Genomic DNA, 16648 nt, shown 5'->3' with positions numbered 1-16648 from the left:
CCCAAATTGCGTATTCAAAACGCCCCCCTTAGGTCGCCGAAACCAGGGTACAAAGTAGAAGCCATTTCACCCATGCCCTTCGTACATGGGCTCCGGTTCAGCCAAGACCCAATTAGGGACAATCACTGTTCTTGGGCTAACAAGGCTGAGATGTGAGAATGGACAGCACAGAGTATCCGGCGTACAAGAGTCGACGTGGTGAGGACCAGATAAGGGGGAGCAGGCGCTGCGAATGAGCTGCTGGATGCAGGAACACGAGCAGACGACGTACGTGGACAGCGGCTGCTGAGGATATCGATAGAAGAATCCGGGGTACCATGTACCCTGGCCGTCCACCTTTCAATCTGCAAACCTTTCACCCAAGCGAATACTACCCAAAATAGATCTACACGCGGAGAACCCGGCTCGAACGCACCTGGTTGGCTGGAACGCTCCACTAATCTCTTGTTGGGGATTAGCGCCGTGTAGCCTGACCAGGTTCTTCCCGGCCCAGAGTCTCCGAAACCGAAAAGCGTGCATGCCGAGTATATCCGGTGTGCTAGTTATTGTCTTCAAATCTGCAAATCTGAGGATTTCCCGGGTCGACGCACTCTCAAAAGGTTTCACCTCTCTCTGCCTGGTGATATCTAGCGGACAGGGCCCTGGCATGGTCAATCGCAGAACACGCGCTGCTAGTTACTCCAGGCATCAGCTCTAAATCTTCAGCTAACTATTTCATAGTCAATAGCTACGGAGTACATGATTTGAATATCATGGCTTTTGACAGCTTTATGCAATTCAGCCCTATTTTAGCTCGACGAGTAGCTAATGAAGTTTATCGACAAACATCTACTGCTCCTCCGTACCTGCGATGTAGTCTATTAAATTCCATGCAAAGAGGCTCGGTTTTAAGCGAAGATGAAGCATATGTATACCTACTTGACATTTTCGTCGCTGGAAGAGTTTCAGAGTCTGTTTGGACGTTCCAATCTGCTAATTTCCTTCGTAGCGAGTTGAAGAATGCTTGAGCCGCCTATCTTAAGGGCGATGAAACAGGATCTAACCTTCAATCTGAACCTTGTGCGCGACTAGTTGTCGATCCTATGAAATGCGATACTCGAAATCTCGTTCACGGTTCCTCGCTGACCAGGTTGCAGGGCAAGGAACCCGAAAGGTTAGCTCTCCTTACTATGCCCTGCGCCAATGACAGCGCTCTGCGACAAACCAGATTTAAGCCGTGTGGCTTGTGTGACCTTGGACGGCAGAACGATGCACCCATCAGCTCCCTGGTTACGGAGTACGGAGTACAGGGCAAGGTATCAAAACTCTGAAATTGCGGCCTGGTCTATGTGGCAGTGTCCTCGGCCTCGTACCTCTTCAAGAAACCTATAAATCAGGAAGAGGTGGACCGGCGTGCACCCAGTCTCTCCACTCGCCCTCGAAATCCTTCTTGTTTGCTTGGATTTATCCCTCAAATCCTCTCAATCATACACAATTAAAGAATTGAAGCCTCGGCTGCCAAGATCGACGCAACATGACCAAGGCTATTCACCTTCTCTCCCTCGCTCTCGCCAGCGGTGCTGCCACCGCCAGGACGATTAAGGTCAAGGTCGCCAACGGTGGCTTGAACTTCGACCCAGACGTCATCCGTGCGGAACCTGGAGACGAAGTCGCCTTCTACTTCACCAGAGGCTCTCATGATGTTACTCTGGGAGAATTCGACAACGCTTGCCAGCCAGCGGACAACGCATTCTGGTCTGGCACCATCAACCTCCCGGAGGGTACTCAAGGCTCTGCCGTCTTCACGATTCCCATCGAGGACACAGACCCCAAATGGATCTACTGCAGTTACCGGAGACACTGCCAGAATGGAATGGTTGGAGTGATTAACCCACCGTGAGTTTCCCTGATCGCCGTCAGTTCTAATTCGACTTCTCTGTTACTCAAAATTCTTTTCCTTTTGCTCGTTGTCATTGTCCATCTCGGATTCGTCAACGCTTTGCTAAATCTTGTAAATGATATAGCTCCGAGGGCGACCAAAACATCGATGCCTTCAAGAGCAGAGCTGCTGAGGCTCCAGCCAGCCACCGACCAACAAGCATCAATGGTGGTACATTGAACGTGATGGGTGACGTTGATATTCCCGGCCATGATGAGGACGACGAGTCCCCGGCCCCATCTGGCACTGGCGATGACTCAATCCGTATGGAGTCCCGTCCCCTATCCGATAATTCTGCTTTTTCTCTTAACACTTCATCTTTGCAGCAACCGCCACCCTGATTCCCCCAAGCACCACCGACGGTCCTCCCCAGACTACGGGTAGCGATTCTCCCGCCCCTACTTTCACTGGCGCTGCTGCTCCAGCCCAAGGAAACGGCGCTCTGAGCGCACTCATGGCCGGTTTGGCTGTTGGAGCTGCTTGGTTTGGATTGATTTAAATATGATTCAGAGTAACAAATTGTCTTAACATGTGACTTTGGTATAATACCTTTTTTGTTTAACTCCTTGCTTTTCTTGTAAGAGACATAATTGAGGATACTCTTTTTCCTTCTTGGTTACCCCGGGATATATACTGCTTTGAGCTGTATGTATAGATATTGGGCGTGTTTGCGACCAATACAACAAAGTTATCTTGATATATACTCCGTGTATATCTATATTTTTAGGCCTTCAGCCGTTGGCTTTTCGATGTTTCTGGCCCTCTTTGCTGACCGTAATTGGCATGCCTGGCCGGAATACTGCAAATATATTGCTCCGCATGATTTCAGGGTTTACGGGATTGTATTCTCGGGAATCTCTGGGGTTAACTATTAATTACATAGTTGCTTGGTCAAGATTTTCATGAGCTGGTTTGTCGTGGTGTCTTTTCTTCGTGACCATTTAACTAGATAAGCTGGGGCCGCCTTGCCACGAGGGAGGAGAATCCTACGGTGGGTACAGTGTAGATCTGGTTGAACATGAGATGAACTGGCAAGACGTACTCCGTATTACTGATGGTATCCTAGTGAATTTTCCACAGGCACATGTGAAGCTCGACTCATACCAGGCAGCTCTCGCAAGACCGGAGTCTTCCGCACGATTCCTAGCAGACAAAGAGAATCCCGTTGTTTCATCCTATTCCACTCGAACCTTGCCACCTTGCCACCCAGCCAAAAGGTTTTCCATGAAACGGCAACCTCCAGCGCATGACTCGTTTTGTCATCTCATCGACATTCAAGTTTACCGAATCTGGTAAACTGGTGTTGCAACACAACAATAGACGACAATACCAAACCCACCCCCCAAAACTAATACGCAATATGGTTGAATACCTGTTTATGGTTATTCTATCCTTCTCGTTAACTACGTCGTCCAATATGCCATTGAGTCCCATTGGGGTGGGGAGAGGAGGCTTTGGCTGATTTTGAAAATGTTCCTCCCCCAAGGAGAACTTTTCCTGGATGGAGAGAGCGAGCGTCTTTCTTTTCTTCCTTGAGAGCGTACTATTTCTTTTGCTAGCGAAGATATCGCATTCGGGTACTCTGTTCTAAGCAATTTGCATCCTTATCTTTCAGCATCTTGCTCCGTTTCTGGAAAAAAGTCGTCAGAGAGTTGAGACTGGAGCTCGACTCCTGCGCCGTTTCGAGCGAAGTTGGAGAGATTGTCAAAGCCTGCAGGCAGGATTGAAGAGCATATAAGCGCAGTAGTTAAGAATTAGGAGAAGATATCTCTAGAGTGGAAAGTTGACCTTGTGAGTAGCTAATCTGATGCTTGGTTATTTATATAAGGAGAAGTTAACATCTTTATAGGACACTCTAACGAAGTCTAATCGATAGTCGAGAATTGGCATCTTGAAAAAGAATTAAAAAATGGCGTTCAATTTTGGAATGTCTAACAATTCCACCGTTGCCGAGCAGCAGCGTGTCGAGCATGGGCCTTTCGTTATCCCTTTTCCGAGGGGAAAAACTAGAGAAGAGAGCCCATTTGGTCTCCAATTGTCCGGCAACCATCGCATGGACAATGAACGAGTTCAGATCCGTATTGCAGCTCTTCAGCATGGAATGAACGTCTTAGTTGAGAACGGTGGCAGCATCCTTACACCACGGCATCCGGGTACAAAGTCACGAAAGATCCTCGAAATTTCGGATGACCTGGATTCCATCTATGCTCGTTTCTATGCGGATAAAGTATTCACGACCAAAGACCGTCCTTCGGGATACGTCGCTGCACACTGGAATGATCCCGCCAAGATTCAGGAAAGAATCCCGCGGAAGCAAGAAAGTCTGATGAAAGCGCTCTTCACGATCGCCATGTACGAGGCCAGCTTTCAACGGGCAAGATTTGGTTTTGAGACCTTTCGTCGTCCAGCAAAACTCCGGGATGATAATACAATTGTTTCTGACTATTTGACAGAGCTGGTCAGCATGGAGCATGACGAGGCACATGGGCCACTTCCGGGCTTCGTCTTTGACTATGAAAGCAGCGGCGGCCATCCATCTATCGACATAGGCCCTGCTCATGACCACAAACTCTTTCGTGCCCTATGGCCTAGACTTCGTGCCATTGCAGCAGAAGACAAGGAAATTATCGCTATGCCGCTTCAAGATTATGGCGAAAAAATGGTGATCAGAGGGGTCGTCGACAATGTCATTGAAACAGTACAGTCCGGGAAACGGCCCGACTTTCGAAGACTGGCGAGGGAGTACTATCTCTACAGGAATTTTGTCAAGCGGAGCTCGCGCGAAGATAACGTTATTATCTCACAGACCAACACGGAGAATCCACGGCCACATCGACGCTGGGCGGAGTCGGGGATATGCAAGCGGTCGTTGTACGAGCACTCGTATAGGGTATGGAAAAGACAGCGGGCGTTCAAACTTATGCGGCAATCGCGGGACAAATTGCAAGAGGGGCTATTCTCATGGGACATCGAAGACTTAGTTGAATTTTTCATAGAGCCACGTCGGTCATTGTACGAGGACATGGTCCGGGACGAATCTGTGATTCGCACCGACTTTAAAAGGGCTTGCCGGGAAGTTTGTGGCGAGGACGACCGGTGGTTTCAATCAATGTTGAACGGAGACCCCAGCTCTGGACTGAGGTTGAAGAAGTATGAATACCCCAGTGGAATTCATTGCCCTCCGCTTGAGCCAGTTGATACACAAGAGTTGGATGTAAGGCTTACCGATGAGCAAGCTTTTGCCTTGATTGATAGTATGTGAACCCTAACGACCTGTGAGAAACAAAGATATTTCTCGGACTTGGTAGGGTGTCTTGGGTGGGAGACTAGCTTTCAGATTCGGTAGATGATTCTAGAGAGTTTGCGGGCTAAGGGAGTAGGAGGATGTCCGACGGATCAGGAGCCATAAAATGGGGGGCCCCGGAAGGGGGGAAGAAAAAGGGAACATTGAGACAAGGAAGGTCTGAAAAATCTTTCTTGAATTTATGTATTTATTCCATGTAGTTAGACAGAACTACACGGACAAAAACCAAGAGCTAGAAAGATTTCCGGTGCAGAAGATCAAAAATGGAAATAAATCTACGCATCAAGTCGTTGACTCTGCAGTTCAGTTCCCCTACTCTTCTCGTAGTCAATCTGCTTGTGCAAGTCGACTCGATTGCCTAGCCCTCGTCGGATGATCCAATCCTTACTTTTGATATCCTCTTCCACTACTCCCTTTGGAAGAGGCGGAATCCGGGGACTGCCCTCTAGTCGTTTCAAAGGCACATCTTCCTCTGGGCGAGAGAAATAGACGAGGCTGTAGCGAGTAATATCCGCTTGAGCGCCAGGCGGAGACATAACTCGGTGTATATTGGATCTTAACAATCCATTGGTGAACTTAACCATGGCATCGCCCAGGTTGATAATGGCGTGTCCAGGAAGTGGCCGAACGTAGCACCACTCTGAATCCTTTCCCGGTGGAAGAATCTGCAAGCCACCAACACGGTTGAAGAGAATAGTCACGCTGCCGAAATCAGTATGTTGCCCTAGCGCCACCCGGCGATCATCTACTGGCTGTGGTGGTGCCTTGATGAAGCGCACCTGATCGCCAGTAGCATGGCCTAGACGGTGCATGTTTGCCAGTGTTGATGCTGGGAGCTGCAGATGCTCATTTAGGAGGTTGAGGATAAGAGTGATGGTGGAATGAGCACTGGTCATGAAAGATTTGAGCAACGGGCGGGACTCGTGGAGTAGCTCAGGGGCAGGCCAGTGGTCGGCGACGTCAAGAATGTCGTCCTTTGAGACCTACGTTTGATATATTTTAGCATCGCTGCGCAAAATATTCTTACCTCCTTATCGCGGTTTATGACAATGGGCTAGGACGAACATTATAGAACTCATTGCGGTCACGATTCCCGTCCCTGTCGACGACATTCGAGCCAGTAGCTTTGTAACCAAAATACGAATTCTTTTTGCCGAAATCGTATTTCTTCTTCTCCTCAAGGTCTAGCTCAAAGAGGCGCTCGCCGACGCCAAACAGCTCATCTGCCTGGGCAAGGATCGCATCTCCTTGCGTGGTGCCGCGGAAATCGAGGTAGAAGAATCCCAGGTCCTCACATGCAGTGCAGAACCTCTTTACTTCATCATTGTCATGATTTAGAAGCTTTTCGAGAGAGAGACGAAACAGAGGGGCAGTGACGATGTCATCTGGGAATGGAGGGATATCAGGGAAGTTTTCGAGGGAGGGCATGGTGGCTTTCTTGTCTCTGTGGTTGAGAATACCGGTGTACCGATGTTTGTTCCTGAAGAATGCTCCAGATCATTTGGGAAAACATGATGGACACGGGTCTCGACGGCTTTATATTCGAATATAGTTGAATCTGGGAGGAGAATCTACCAAACGCGGGGAAATGTGAAGATGCCGAGGGGATTTGGCAGATTGAAGTCCGTCTCGAGAACACGGGATGGCTTGCGTTGAGCTTAAAGTCTTAGCGCGCTTTGACGGCTTGAAGTCATCGCGAGAAAATCAGGACGGTCGTCTCGAATCTGCTGGCAACCTATTCCACGCTCTTGATCCTGAAAAATATTCGACCTTAGAAGCAAGACCAAGTTACATACATCAGCATGGGGACGCCACGGTCATCTTCCAACCAAGTCCAATCTCACGCCGCTCACCGGCTTCTCTCCCGCGCCCATTCCCCAGACACAGCGGAGCAGCTATTCGCCGAGAAGGTGAAAACCAAACCCCTTTATCTGCGACCTACCTCGCCTACTCCAGCGGATAACCGGGAACGGAGACGTCTACATCGTCTACGGAAGAAAGGGTACTTTCTACGCAGGCAGAAACCCAAACCGCTTACGGCGCGAGAGAAGAGAGCTCTCGGTGTCCATGATTTACCAAAAGAAGAAATCAAATACGACATCTTTAAAAAATTGAATGACTTATGGGTGGAATACATGTGGGAGATTCTGGATTTGAAGAAACCCACGAATAAAGGCGCGAATACGGGACAGATTATCACTGCTTTGGCACACGGCGCCAAGCTAGCAAGTGCGGATTTTCATGGTGCAGAGCTTCGAGTCGTTAGGAGCCGCTGCGTTAGTCGGGTAGGCGTCAGAGGCATCGTGGTTCGGGATTCGAAATTCGCGTTTGTGCTTGTCACGGAAAAAAATGAAATGAAGAGTAAGTTTTTCTACACCGCTATCTGCATTCTATGGGGATTGCAATGATACTGATAGTCTGCATTTATAGCAATACCAAAGGAGCATACGGTCTTCAGGTTCAAAATTCCAGTACCTACCGGACCGTTTGTAGAGGATGAACAATCTCAGGCACCCGAGACTCTAAAAGATTTAGTATTCGAGCTTCATGGAAGTCAGTTCGAGAATCGCCCTGCGGACCGAGCAAATAAGAAGTTCAAATGGAAGAACCTCAATTATCTATGAAAGACCTTTCTGAAAAAATTTGGGTTGATAATGCATTGTGGCGACCTGCCCCGGGAATTGATTGGTCTATATTACGTCTCCTGTTGGGTTCCACTATGGGCATCGTGTTTAGCATCATGAAGCCACCCTTTCCCTATGAATAGGAGATTCTCCCCCTCGAGTTTCTGGTCATCCCACAACAACTTCGCAGGCATCCTTGGTTGATGTGGGATGTAGTTTTTCGGTGGTGAGCATAACACACCACGTGGAGGATCAAGCTTCGAACCTCTGCCTATCCAAGCAATAATGTCGTCGCACAGGCACCTGTCTTCTCTTGAGAGAGTTTTGGATGTTCAGCACCCTTCTCGCTGACTCCACAGCAATTTGATTCTGCGAGGAGTCTCCTTGATATATTCATCAAGGACTATGGCCTCGAACGAGCAACAGAAAGGGGTTACAAGCCTGCAAAATTGATACACGCCATGCTTGACTATATCTCTTCAAAAGACTCATTCTTAACTCTTTTCTTCACATTCCTGCATGAGAATTTGGCTTGTGTTACATCTAACATTACATTGGCTTTATCATACTTTGAGGATTTCAGTTCTTGGGAGCTGACTGTGCAAAGCATTGTGATGGGTGCTCTTGAAGAGTTTGCAGACTACATGGTTATTCAGTTCTTTCTTCCATGTGTGTTCATGATGTCTTCTACCTGCAATCACTTTCTAACTCAAGCAATTCAGTTAGAGTCTCATCTGTCAAGACACCACAATCAACACCCATCTCATTATCCACAATACAAGCATCAACCCCCACTGGCACAAAACAGTGCATATCTGTCTTGAGACACAACTGCCTTGTCTGTGATCAACATCAATGTGTTGTGACTTGGGAAATTTGATATAATGGAAGCTAGAAGGCATCTTGTGAGGGACAAAATTGTACAGATGATGACAGAAAGCTTCTTGAAACAGAGCAATATAATAACTTCCAGTATCTGGAAGTCACTCATATACTGTCTCATTGCCTAACAAAGGTTGCTTCTGGGGATAAAGATTTGGTATGCATAAACCCTGCCACATCTAGGGCTTCACTAACTGGTCTTAAGATCAAGTCAAAGAAGAATGTACTCTGGATTCTGGACATGTTCAACTCTGGCATCATCTACCTCATTCATGGCCCAAAGATCAACAGCCCATTGAATGCTCTCACACTAATGCTTGATAACCACCAGCTCTTTGGCAAATTCCAGATATATTTTGAGCCTACAGGCAGAGCCTATGAATATAGGATTCATTCTACTGAGGGCAGTTTTTTAAGCAACGCTTTCTTTCCTGTCACTCACACCCTGTCACTCAGTCTCAACCATATGATTGACCTGCCTTCTCCTCAGTTTCTCAGCATTCATCATGCCATCTCACTTATCCTTAAACTCAGTGGCGCTGCTAAATATATAGAGCAGACTCTTTGAGACTTGGAACAGGTGACAGCGGAAGCAGATGGGTCAACCATTTGGGCGATATAAATGAGATTACGATTGATGGCTGGATAAACCGGTTAGCTGTATTCTAGTTAGATCAAGTCATCTTTTTCTTTTCTTTTTTTTGACTGTCGTCCGACCCGCGAATGATAAACTGAGACTAAGGTTATACGGCGTTCTCTACTGAAGAGTAGGAAAAATGCGAGCTGCCACTGATTGCTTTTAGAAGCTCATCCCGCTTCTTATCATCGCGAATCATCGCGAACTCCTGAGTGACTGTAGATTTCATCTTCTATATCCTCCAGCGATTGGACGCCCTATTAGCATATGACTCGAAACATGTGTACAGAAATGTTCTTATCCTACAAATATGGATCTGTTTTCAAACCCCAACCTCCAAAGACATAGCTAGTTCGTAAGAGGTCAATGTAATTAATTAATGGTGAGTGTCTATCTTGACAGGTAAGAGTTCAAGCAGGAATTTATGCAAGATGGAGTGAAACACTCTTCCTGGATATTGCATAAGTTGGCCCAGGTCGTAAATCTACTGTACATTGTGGGGAGCCCGGACCGGAAAGGGGGGGTTGGATCACCAAGCCAACGGAATTCTTTACATTCCAGCCCATTCCAAACTAAACGTCCTCACAGTCCTTTCATCGGTTCCTTTTCCTTGCTCATCGGACGGAATTTCTCCGCCGATAAGATATCCCTTCTTTACACCGGTTCCTAGACGACCTCCAACAACCAAGTCCATTAAATTTATCTCCTCATCCCACTCAGAGGCGGAAACTAGGAAATGGGAGTGGAATCGAAGCGGATCACCCGGGTAAGCCATGTACTGGCAACCAAAACGGAGACCGGGAGACAAGAAATATCCTTTGGAATGCAAATGGGCGTATAAAGGATATGATGAAGGGACCTTTGGCAGAGAATTCCCACCTAAGGGTGGAGGTTTGGGAAAGAGAGCGAGAGAGTCAGCAGGAGTGACACCAAATACGGCTCCTGAAGTAACGGCTGAACTGGATTGGATGGGGTCATTAGTACGGTCGTCTACAGAACTAAAAAGCAGGTCTTCTGACTGTCCCTGTCCATCTTGCGACGCTTTTGCTGCATCTGAGGTCTGAGATTTCGATTTTTTGGATTGCTTCAGTGCTTTTTCTTTTAGATGTTCTTTTTTGCTTGATTGGACTAAAGCTGCTCGCCGTCCGTGTTGCTCCAAGCTCTCAAGATGACGTCGCCGATCTTCATCAGCCAGAGTCTTCATTCCTTGATTGTGCACTTGTGCATCATCCACAATATAAGCAATCTTTTTCTCAACCAAGAGCCTAGCCTCTTCCGGCATAAGCTCTAATGGTAAACCCAGGAAGATATTCTGCTGCGGAATCTGAGGCAGAGTCCCAATGAGAACGCCGCAAATATTGTGTTCTCGGCGTAGATAGGTGACTGCATCAGTTGAGAAGAGAAAATAATGGCCCGATATGAAGGAAATGGGAATCGGGAGCACTGGTGTGTTGACCATGACGGGCACTATTGGGGTCTAGGGCTGGTTAATGCTACCTAGAAGTAACTGATTAGCATCAGTGATTAGGGCGTCGGGCAGAAACAGCAGGCAATGAATGCAACAAAATCATATAAAAGAGATACGTTTCTCAATCACGTAGGTCCCTAAGGACTTCAGGGGATTGACAGATTATGTATTTGGAATAATCATTGTACTGAAACAATTGTAAAGAAGGGTATGATCTTACCACTAATAAGACATCTGCGCCCGACAGGCTTATCATGTTGGGGCCCCTGATGGGAGTCTTTGGACTATCGTCGGAGTGATGAGATGGGAGTTGACAGAGCGCGCTGTTTGTGTGGGAATTTTTTTTGGCCCACATATGGACTTAACACGTGACCAGGCCCATCCCCGCCAAGACCAGAAACGCTCTTAACCAACGTAGAGGTAATTATGTGACCGCTTCGCAGAGTGCTGCGAGAGGAGAATCACAGATCCCTTCCCTCACAAGCGAAAATGGCTATCCTGTGGCTTTTACTGTGTTCCTTTTTCTTACTCGGCGGTATGAAATTGAGTTATTGGCTTCCTGCGCCGTGTCATCCATTACTAACGCCATGACAGCAATTGGCATCTTCACCGTTTCCTTGCGGACTCTCTTCGGAATCCGAATCACGAACTCTCGTGGCGGGTCTCAAACCGGGGTGTATGATCGTAACTATCTACGAACAATGACAAATAGCGGCGCCGCCCTATCTGAGCAGATTGAACTGGAAGAATTGACTCGTGAGGCGGAGGACTATGAAGATGACCATGTGCGATAGATTTGGTAGGGGACCGAAATAGAATTCAGAATTCGAGGTCTGCTTTGCTTTTCCCGGATGAAGGAGCGCCTTGCTGTGCTTCATTATCCCCGTCTACGGGGGGTAGTGAAAACGGCTTGATTGTGAACTTCCTTCTGCTGAAAGTAAAGGCCCAATCCTCACCCATGTTCTTGTCACCTCCGCCGCCTCGTTCGTGGAAGACCGGTAGCCGGTGGATTTTTAGCATCCCCTGTGGAGGCTCTTCCTGCGCAGTGGCGGCACCCGACGTGGTAGATGGATTTGAATGCGCCGAATGGGGGAAGGGAGCGAGCTCGATGACGCCATCGGTTAGAAGTTCGATCCAACGCACAAGGCCGGATGACCGTGGATAAAGAGAAAGTGGCAGAGTTATCATCACCGTCATGCGATTAGAGTGTGTGGATAACAGCGCCCGAATTGAATGTAGGAACTGTAGGACACATTCTGGCTTACTAGCTTGGGGCGGATAGAGAGCGGGAGAAAGGAGTGACGGGATGATTACTCTGTGGATTGTATGTGGGGGAGAACTCGATATCGCTTGAGATAGCCTTTGACCAACTGATGCAAGCGGGGAGCTTTGGAGAGTTGGAGGGGAGAGCGGTATAAAATTTACGGACGACATTCCGGGATGCGTTAGGCGTTTTGTCAGGTCGAACGCGTGGCAAAATACTGCAGGTACGGCTTGGGGTGCAGCCGAAGGATCGCTTTTGTCTGCAACGGCAGTGGGTGCTGTGTGTAACGCATTAGATTATGTAGGTCGTCAAGTTTGCACGGATTCTTCTATAAACGTACCTCTCGACGGAGTTATCCCTGCGCCGAAATCCCCCAACTTTTCATATCTCCATGCAATTTTCATCTTTTCACCTTTTTCTCTGGGCTTTTCATCTGCGGCCTCTGCTGCCCCAACCAGACCAGGAAGGGTTGCTGCCCATTGCGGATCAAACCCCACCACATGGAGTTGATGCTCTTGAACTATCCCTTCCGCCGCATAATACCTCAACAATGCGCCAGCGAAATCCGTAGTACCGCTCTCTTCAACTAGCAGAGAGGACCCGAGGGCGAGTCCGGCGTGTCCTGCAAGCAAGTTGTCCAAGGTGGGGGTGCCAGTAGAGGTGGTTTGTCGACCATCCACAGGCGACGGGCGGAGGCCAAGAACCGGATGTTGAGCTACATCTTTCGTGGGACCATGGGGACCAGCCGTGCGCTGTGTTCCGGTCGAAAGCCCTATGTTCCGCTTGCGGAATGACATGGCTATATTTGTGAGAATTGGTCTGGACGGAGCTATTAGAGAATGCGGGAGCCGCACATAGCTGCTGACAATGTGTTCAAGCCACATTTGTGGCGCAGGAAGCTACTAATCCATTTCTGATGATAACTCACGCCGTTTTAGTGACTATCACCGGTGCTTCTTAGTTAAGTTAAGGCAGCACTAAGAATTCTACTCGCAGAAGCTTTCGACCCCGAAATCCTTTCTCGGCTTGTATGAACTCACCGTTTGAAGGGTCCTTTTTGATAAAGCAAGTTACATCCCCCCACTCACTATACTCTGGTGTTCAATCCACCTGTTTTAATAGAAGCAATAACGAAAAGAAGCTTCCATTCCGCCTGAGCCTCCCCGCCGTACCCTCTACCGCAGACATGTCTGACCCGATCCTCTTCGAAGACACCTTCACTATCACGTCAATTAACGCTCAAAAATACGATCGCGTCTCTCGTATCAGCTGTACGTCCACAGATCAGCTAACCACCTTCACTCTTGACGTAAACTCTGAGCTCTATCGTTGCGCGCCTGGTGAATCTCTTTCACTCGCTCTCGCATCCACATTAGCGCTAGACGGTAAAGATGAAGGTGCCGGAGGGCGAGCTGTTTGGAGAGACGTAGGTATGGGCGAGACAACATTGGCAAATGACTATGACTACGTGTGCTATGGGAAAGTCTATCGATTTGAAGACAGTAGCACGGCGGGGAACATGTGAGCATTCCCCATTTGGCCTGATTATTGCATACAGGCTGGTAGATCGAGTGTTCAAGGTTATGAAACCAAAAGCTAATATGTTCTCGGTGAACCAGGGCTGTCTTTGTTTCATTTGGCGGATTACTTCTGTATCTGGATGGACCATACAAGAAGCTCAACCCGTTGAGAATCGACTACGTTTACCTCTTGATAAAGAAATAAGCTCGAACAGCTTTGACCTTTTAAACCCGATAATACCACGGTCAGGTTAATGCGGTAGTACGGGATAATACGGAACAACAAACGAAATAAAAAGCTTAAGAGGAAATACTCTCGGATTTGCATTTAGCGCCGGCGTTCTATCTGGTTAGGTTCTAAAGTCTTTAAGGAATCACTGTGTTTGTCTAAATAAATAAAAACAGGGATGTTATCCAAGAGACGCGTCAAAGGGTGGGGACCTCATGACGGCGATGGATCCTGGCTTGTATCTCCAGATAATCCTTCTCATTCTCCTGTGTTATGATGTTATGCCTGATGAAGAAGTCTATAAGCACAACAGAGCAGTTGGGCTTGAATTCCCCATTGGCCAATGCAGCCTTCACTTCGTCAACAGTCCACAGGTAAAAGCCTTCCACTTCGGTATCGCACGGCTTTGGAACGACGCTCGAATCGACTTCCAAATCATAGACGTATTCACATTCCGGTTGGAGAAGCCCCGTTTCACCGCCCGCGCGCGCATCTCGTATATATGTATATGTAACGCATCCAACAGCTTTTGTATTGGCCCTGACTAGATCTTCGGGCAAGGAAGCTTCTTCTATGGCCTCGCGGACCAAACTTTCGAATGGTTGTTCGCCAGTGCTGATCCCCCCGCCAACGGTGTTATCCAACATTCCGGGATACGTTTGCTTTGTCTTTGATCTTCGAGCAACCCAAATTCTAATACCATTCTCGTCGTTCACATAGACCGTCATATGCACTCCATAAGTCAGGATTCCAAAAAGATTGCTGCCGGAGCGCTCAATGCTGCCTAGCAATTTCTTGCCCGGCCCATAAATGGGGTATAACTCATTGCGCCAGCCTCGGAGGACCTGAAAAGTGTCTTCTTTGACGGCAGCGGCTAATGTGCGAGCAAGAAGGTCGGTCCGTTGTTCCGCAGCGGCATCATGGAGAGCCAGGAGTGTCACTGTGCGCGTCTCGCGGTTTATTTCCCAGAGATCCTTTGGCCAAGGGAACTTGTCAACTACAAAATTGGGGATATACCCCAGTCCCGCACTGCAGCCAGAGATTTTGAATGTGTGATAGTTGGTTATATATTGCTCGTAAAATACAGGGTCATCGTGGTAATAGGGGAACCTGCGTCCCGTGTGTCAACAGTTGCTTCTATCCTCCAAATCCAAAGAGGACATCACATACCTATCACACTCGTTGACCAGGTCAAGGTAGGACTTGCTCATATCTGAATCCCCTCACTTAATTCTAGTCGACAGCTGCTGGCCTCGGAGCTCGGATTCCGCCTTCACTTCTTCCCTTCATGGCTCGCCAAACCCCCCCCCTTCCCCCTTTTCTGTTTCGCTGGTTCGTTTTGCGGGGACCTCGCTAATCAGCACCGACTCCTCCGTAATCTTGATTACTAACCGAAATTCACATTTCTCACGTGACTTACAAGGTTCGGGCGGAATTCGCTGGGGCCGGCCAAGTCAACAACAGCTGCCCAGTTCCTCCGAGCTCCATTTGTTTCCACGCAATCGCACAGAGCCTGCGGTTTTTCGACTATAGCTTATAGGATCGTGCTTTTATATTGGATCTAACCCTTTGCACCGCAAAGTAATGGATGCTCAATCGACACAACGCTAATCTAACAGCGTACTAACCCCGCATTCTACAGGTTGCCCGCCGCCCCCGAGCCGCTGGAAAGTTCAAGAACACACGAAAGCTCCTTCAACCCAGCTCAAGGGCTGACTGACTAGCAGCCTAGCCCAAGATGTTTTCCGTTGTCTTACCTAGCCGGCCGTGCCTCACGAATCCCACCCCCATCCAAGCAGATCCTAGTTCCCCCGCGACAAATTTCGTATTTACCTTCCCCGCATGGCCCAAGTTCTCGCACATTGTCGTCTTTCTTCTCCCCGGCATCACACTTCCCGCCGACGCTGCAGCAGCTGTATATATCCAATTCTCCACAGGAGCGAATCCAAACCCCAATCCGCAGGATTTCCGCTTTCTCGGCGCAATTGCCAACGAAAAACCCTCTGCGATATTCAAAGTCAATGACCCCGTTCGCCAACGCACGGAAGCCGAAGAGGAAGATGAAATGCTTGACGCGGGATCTCCACCATCACCCAATATCAATATGACCGTTACCCTAGGCATATCCATTGAACCTGCACAGGCCGTGGCTTCCAAACTAGCTACATTGAAGGCTCAATCGGCATCTACGGAGCTTGTCAGGAGGGGTGATATGTTTCAGAGACCGAATATATCAACGAAGCTGCTTGCTCAAAGGATAATTGGGAACGCGTTCAATTTCCTTTCAAGCTTTGCGACGTCAGACGGGCGGGAAGAGATGGTGCCGTTGAAGAGCTTCAGGGACTGGTGGTCGAAATTTGAGAGGAGAATAGAGTCCGATCCGGGCTTTTTGGAAAGAGAAGGGAGTGTGTGAAAAGAGATATCCCTTTGGTACTAGAAATGATGGGAGCAAAAAGTCGTTTTACAAGAAATCTTGGAGATACCGTGGTAGAATAAAAGATTGGAGTGGAGTCATGAGGCAGAACACGACCATGTGATACTACACGGCCCTGTCTGCAGCTTTAGCGAAACCTATCTGTTGATCGCGATTTGGTCGAGGTACCACTGCTGCTGATGTTGCCGCAGCCATATGCTCTCAGTGGAGATGCTCCAGGAAAGAAAAATTTGTGTCTGCATATTATAGAGATGTTGTACTCTATCGTTTCAAGAATCATGTCTGTAAACTAAATTATGTATATAAAAACCCCCCAGGAGCCAATAAGGTCTATTCACGGCATCTGTTTGGGACTCTATCCCGCTGTA

The 16648-nt window shown here is 48.2% G+C and overlaps 11 protein-coding genes across 11 annotated transcripts; 6 read left to right on the top strand and 5 right to left on the bottom strand.

Moving 5' to 3' along the window:
* Window positions 1-112: 112 nt before the first annotated feature.
* Window positions 113-925, bottom strand: CIMG_00657 (uncharacterized protein; the record flags this gene model as incomplete). Its single annotated transcript, XM_001246885.2, has 4 exons — window positions 113-136; window positions 272-344; window positions 416-671; window positions 919-925. 4 exons carry the CDS (start codon window positions 923-925, stop codon window positions 113-115), a joined length of 360 nt encoding a protein of 119 aa, XP_001246886.2.
* CIMG_00659 (uncharacterized protein) lies at window positions 588-2572 on the top strand. The gene is made up of 3 exons (XM_001246887.2): window positions 588-1875; window positions 2004-2182; window positions 2245-2572. The coding sequence occupies exons 1-3, from the start codon at window positions 1514-1516 to the stop codon at window positions 2415-2417; spliced, it is 714 nt and encodes a 237-aa protein (XP_001246888.1). The 5' UTR covers window positions 588-1513; the 3' UTR covers window positions 2418-2572.
* Window positions 2573-3519: 947 nt separating this feature from the next.
* On the top strand, window positions 3520-5432 carry CIMG_00660 (uncharacterized protein). Its single transcript, XM_001246888.2, has 2 exons — window positions 3520-3709; window positions 3768-5432. Exon 2 carries the CDS (start codon window positions 3828-3830, stop codon window positions 5178-5180), a length of 1353 nt encoding a protein of 450 aa, XP_001246889.1. The 5' UTR covers window positions 3520-3709; window positions 3768-3827; the 3' UTR covers window positions 5181-5432.
* On the bottom strand, window positions 5380-6768 carry CIMG_00661 (oxidoreductase). Its single transcript, XM_001246889.2, has 2 exons — window positions 6288-6768; window positions 5380-6205 (listed from the first exon to the last, which is right to left on the bottom strand). The coding sequence occupies exons 1-2, from the start codon at window positions 6648-6650 to the stop codon at window positions 5498-5500; spliced, it is 1071 nt and encodes a 356-aa protein (XP_001246890.1). The 5' UTR covers window positions 6651-6768; the 3' UTR covers window positions 5380-5497.
* On the top strand, window positions 6749-8305 carry CIMG_00662 (ribonuclease P complex subunit Pop4). Its single transcript, XM_001246890.2, has 2 exons — window positions 6749-7583; window positions 7653-8305. Exons 1-2 carry the CDS (start codon window positions 7025-7027, stop codon window positions 7844-7846), a joined length of 753 nt encoding a protein of 250 aa, XP_001246891.1. The 5' UTR covers window positions 6749-7024; the 3' UTR covers window positions 7847-8305.
* Window positions 8306-9699: 1394 nt separating this feature from the next.
* Window positions 9700-11134, bottom strand: CIMG_00664 (tRNA-intron endonuclease). Its single transcript, XM_001246892.2, has 2 exons — window positions 11054-11134; window positions 9700-10862 (listed from the first exon to the last, which is right to left on the bottom strand). The coding sequence occupies exon 2, from the start codon at window positions 10822-10824 to the stop codon at window positions 9916-9918; it is 909 nt and encodes a 302-aa protein (XP_001246893.2). The 5' UTR covers window positions 10825-10862; window positions 11054-11134; the 3' UTR covers window positions 9700-9915.
* Window positions 11088-11627, top strand: CIMG_10604 (uncharacterized protein; the record flags this gene model as incomplete). The annotated part of the gene is made up of 2 exons (XM_012358830.1): window positions 11088-11128; window positions 11210-11627. The coding sequence occupies 2 exons, from the start codon at window positions 11088-11090 to the stop codon at window positions 11625-11627; spliced, it is 459 nt and encodes a 152-aa protein (XP_012214253.1).
* Window positions 11628-11652: 25 nt separating this feature from the next.
* Window positions 11653-12894, bottom strand: CIMG_00665 (paxneb protein superfamily; the record flags this gene model as incomplete). The annotated part of the gene is made up of 2 exons (XM_001246893.1): window positions 11653-12374; window positions 12438-12894. 2 exons carry the CDS (start codon window positions 12892-12894, stop codon window positions 11653-11655), a joined length of 1179 nt encoding a protein of 392 aa, XP_001246894.1.
* Window positions 12895-13147: 253 nt separating this feature from the next.
* On the top strand, window positions 13148-14029 carry CIMG_00666 (DNA-directed RNA polymerase I). The gene is made up of 2 exons (XM_001246894.2): window positions 13148-13618; window positions 13717-14029. Exons 1-2 carry the CDS (start codon window positions 13284-13286, stop codon window positions 13820-13822), a joined length of 441 nt encoding a protein of 146 aa, XP_001246895.1. The 5' UTR covers window positions 13148-13283; the 3' UTR covers window positions 13823-14029.
* On the bottom strand, window positions 13918-15163 carry CIMG_00667 (thiamine pyrophosphokinase). The gene is made up of 2 exons (XM_001246895.2): window positions 15017-15163; window positions 13918-14956 (listed from the first exon to the last, which is right to left on the bottom strand). The coding sequence occupies exons 1-2, from the start codon at window positions 15055-15057 to the stop codon at window positions 14044-14046; spliced, it is 954 nt and encodes a 317-aa protein (XP_001246896.1). The 5' UTR covers window positions 15058-15163; the 3' UTR covers window positions 13918-14043.
* Window positions 15164-15351: 188 nt separating this feature from the next.
* Window positions 15352-16646, top strand: CIMG_00668 (uncharacterized protein). Its single transcript, XM_001246896.2, has 2 exons — window positions 15352-15427; window positions 15489-16646. Exon 2 carries the CDS (start codon window positions 15585-15587, stop codon window positions 16257-16259), a length of 675 nt encoding a protein of 224 aa, XP_001246897.1. The 5' UTR covers window positions 15352-15427; window positions 15489-15584; the 3' UTR covers window positions 16260-16646.
* The last annotated feature ends 2 nt before the right edge of the window (window positions 16647-16648 follow it).

Source organism: Coccidioides immitis (genome assembly GCF_000149335.2).
Source record: "Coccidioides immitis RS genomic scaffold supercont3.1, whole genome shotgun sequence".
NCBI lineage: Eukaryota > Fungi > Ascomycota > Eurotiomycetes > Onygenales > Onygenaceae > Coccidioides > Coccidioides immitis.
Note: the sequence above shows the minus strand (reverse complement) of the source record. Positions and strands in the feature narration are given on the sequence as shown.

Excerpts from the sequence above, each read along its gene's own strand:
- CIMG_00664 (XM_001246892.2), bottom strand. The coding sequence starts at position 10,824 with ATGGTCAACACACCAGTGCTCCCGATTCCCATTTCCTTCATATCGGGC.
- CIMG_00661 (XM_001246889.2), bottom strand. The coding sequence starts at position 6,650 with ATGCCCTCCCTCGAAAACTTCCCTGATATCCCTCCATTCCCAGATGAC. Across the intron at positions 6,206-6,287 it reads ACCGCAATGAGTTCTATAAT|GTCTCAAAGGACGACATTCT; the intron begins GTTCGTCCTAGC and ends TATCAAACGTAG.
- CIMG_00667 (XM_001246895.2), bottom strand. The coding sequence starts at position 15,057 with ATGAGCAAGTCCTACCTTGACCTGGTCAACGAGTGTGATAG. Across the intron at positions 14,957-15,016 it reads CTGGTCAACGAGTGTGATAG|GTTCCCCTATTACCACGATG; the intron begins GTATGTGATGTC and ends CACGGGACGCAG.
- CIMG_00660 (XM_001246888.2), top strand. The coding sequence starts at position 3,828 with ATGGCGTTCAATTTTGGAATGTCTAACAATTCCACCGTTGCCGAGCAG.
- CIMG_00662 (XM_001246890.2), top strand. The coding sequence starts at position 7,025 with ATGGGGACGCCACGGTCATCTTCCAACCAAGTCCAATCTCACGCCGCT. Across the intron at positions 7,584-7,652 it reads GGAAAAAAATGAAATGAAGA|CAATACCAAAGGAGCATACG; the intron begins GTAAGTTTTTCT and ends CTGCATTTATAG.
- CIMG_00666 (XM_001246894.2), top strand. The coding sequence starts at position 13,284 with ATGTCTGACCCGATCCTCTTCGAAGACACCTTCACTATCACGTCAATT. Across the intron at positions 13,619-13,716 it reads AGTAGCACGGCGGGGAACAT|GGCTGTCTTTGTTTCATTTG; the intron begins GTGAGCATTCCC and ends TCGGTGAACCAG.
- CIMG_00659 (XM_001246887.2), top strand. The coding sequence starts at position 1,514 with ATGACCAAGGCTATTCACCTTCTCTCCCTCGCTCTCGCCAGCGGTGCT. Across the intron at positions 1,876-2,003 it reads GTTGGAGTGATTAACCCACC|CTCCGAGGGCGACCAAAACA; the intron begins GTGAGTTTCCCT and ends TAAATGATATAG. Across the intron at positions 2,183-2,244 it reads CACTGGCGATGACTCAATCC|CAACCGCCACCCTGATTCCC; the intron begins GTATGGAGTCCC and ends TCATCTTTGCAG.
- CIMG_00668 (XM_001246896.2), top strand. The coding sequence starts at position 15,585 with ATGTTTTCCGTTGTCTTACCTAGCCGGCCGTGCCTCACGAATCCCACC.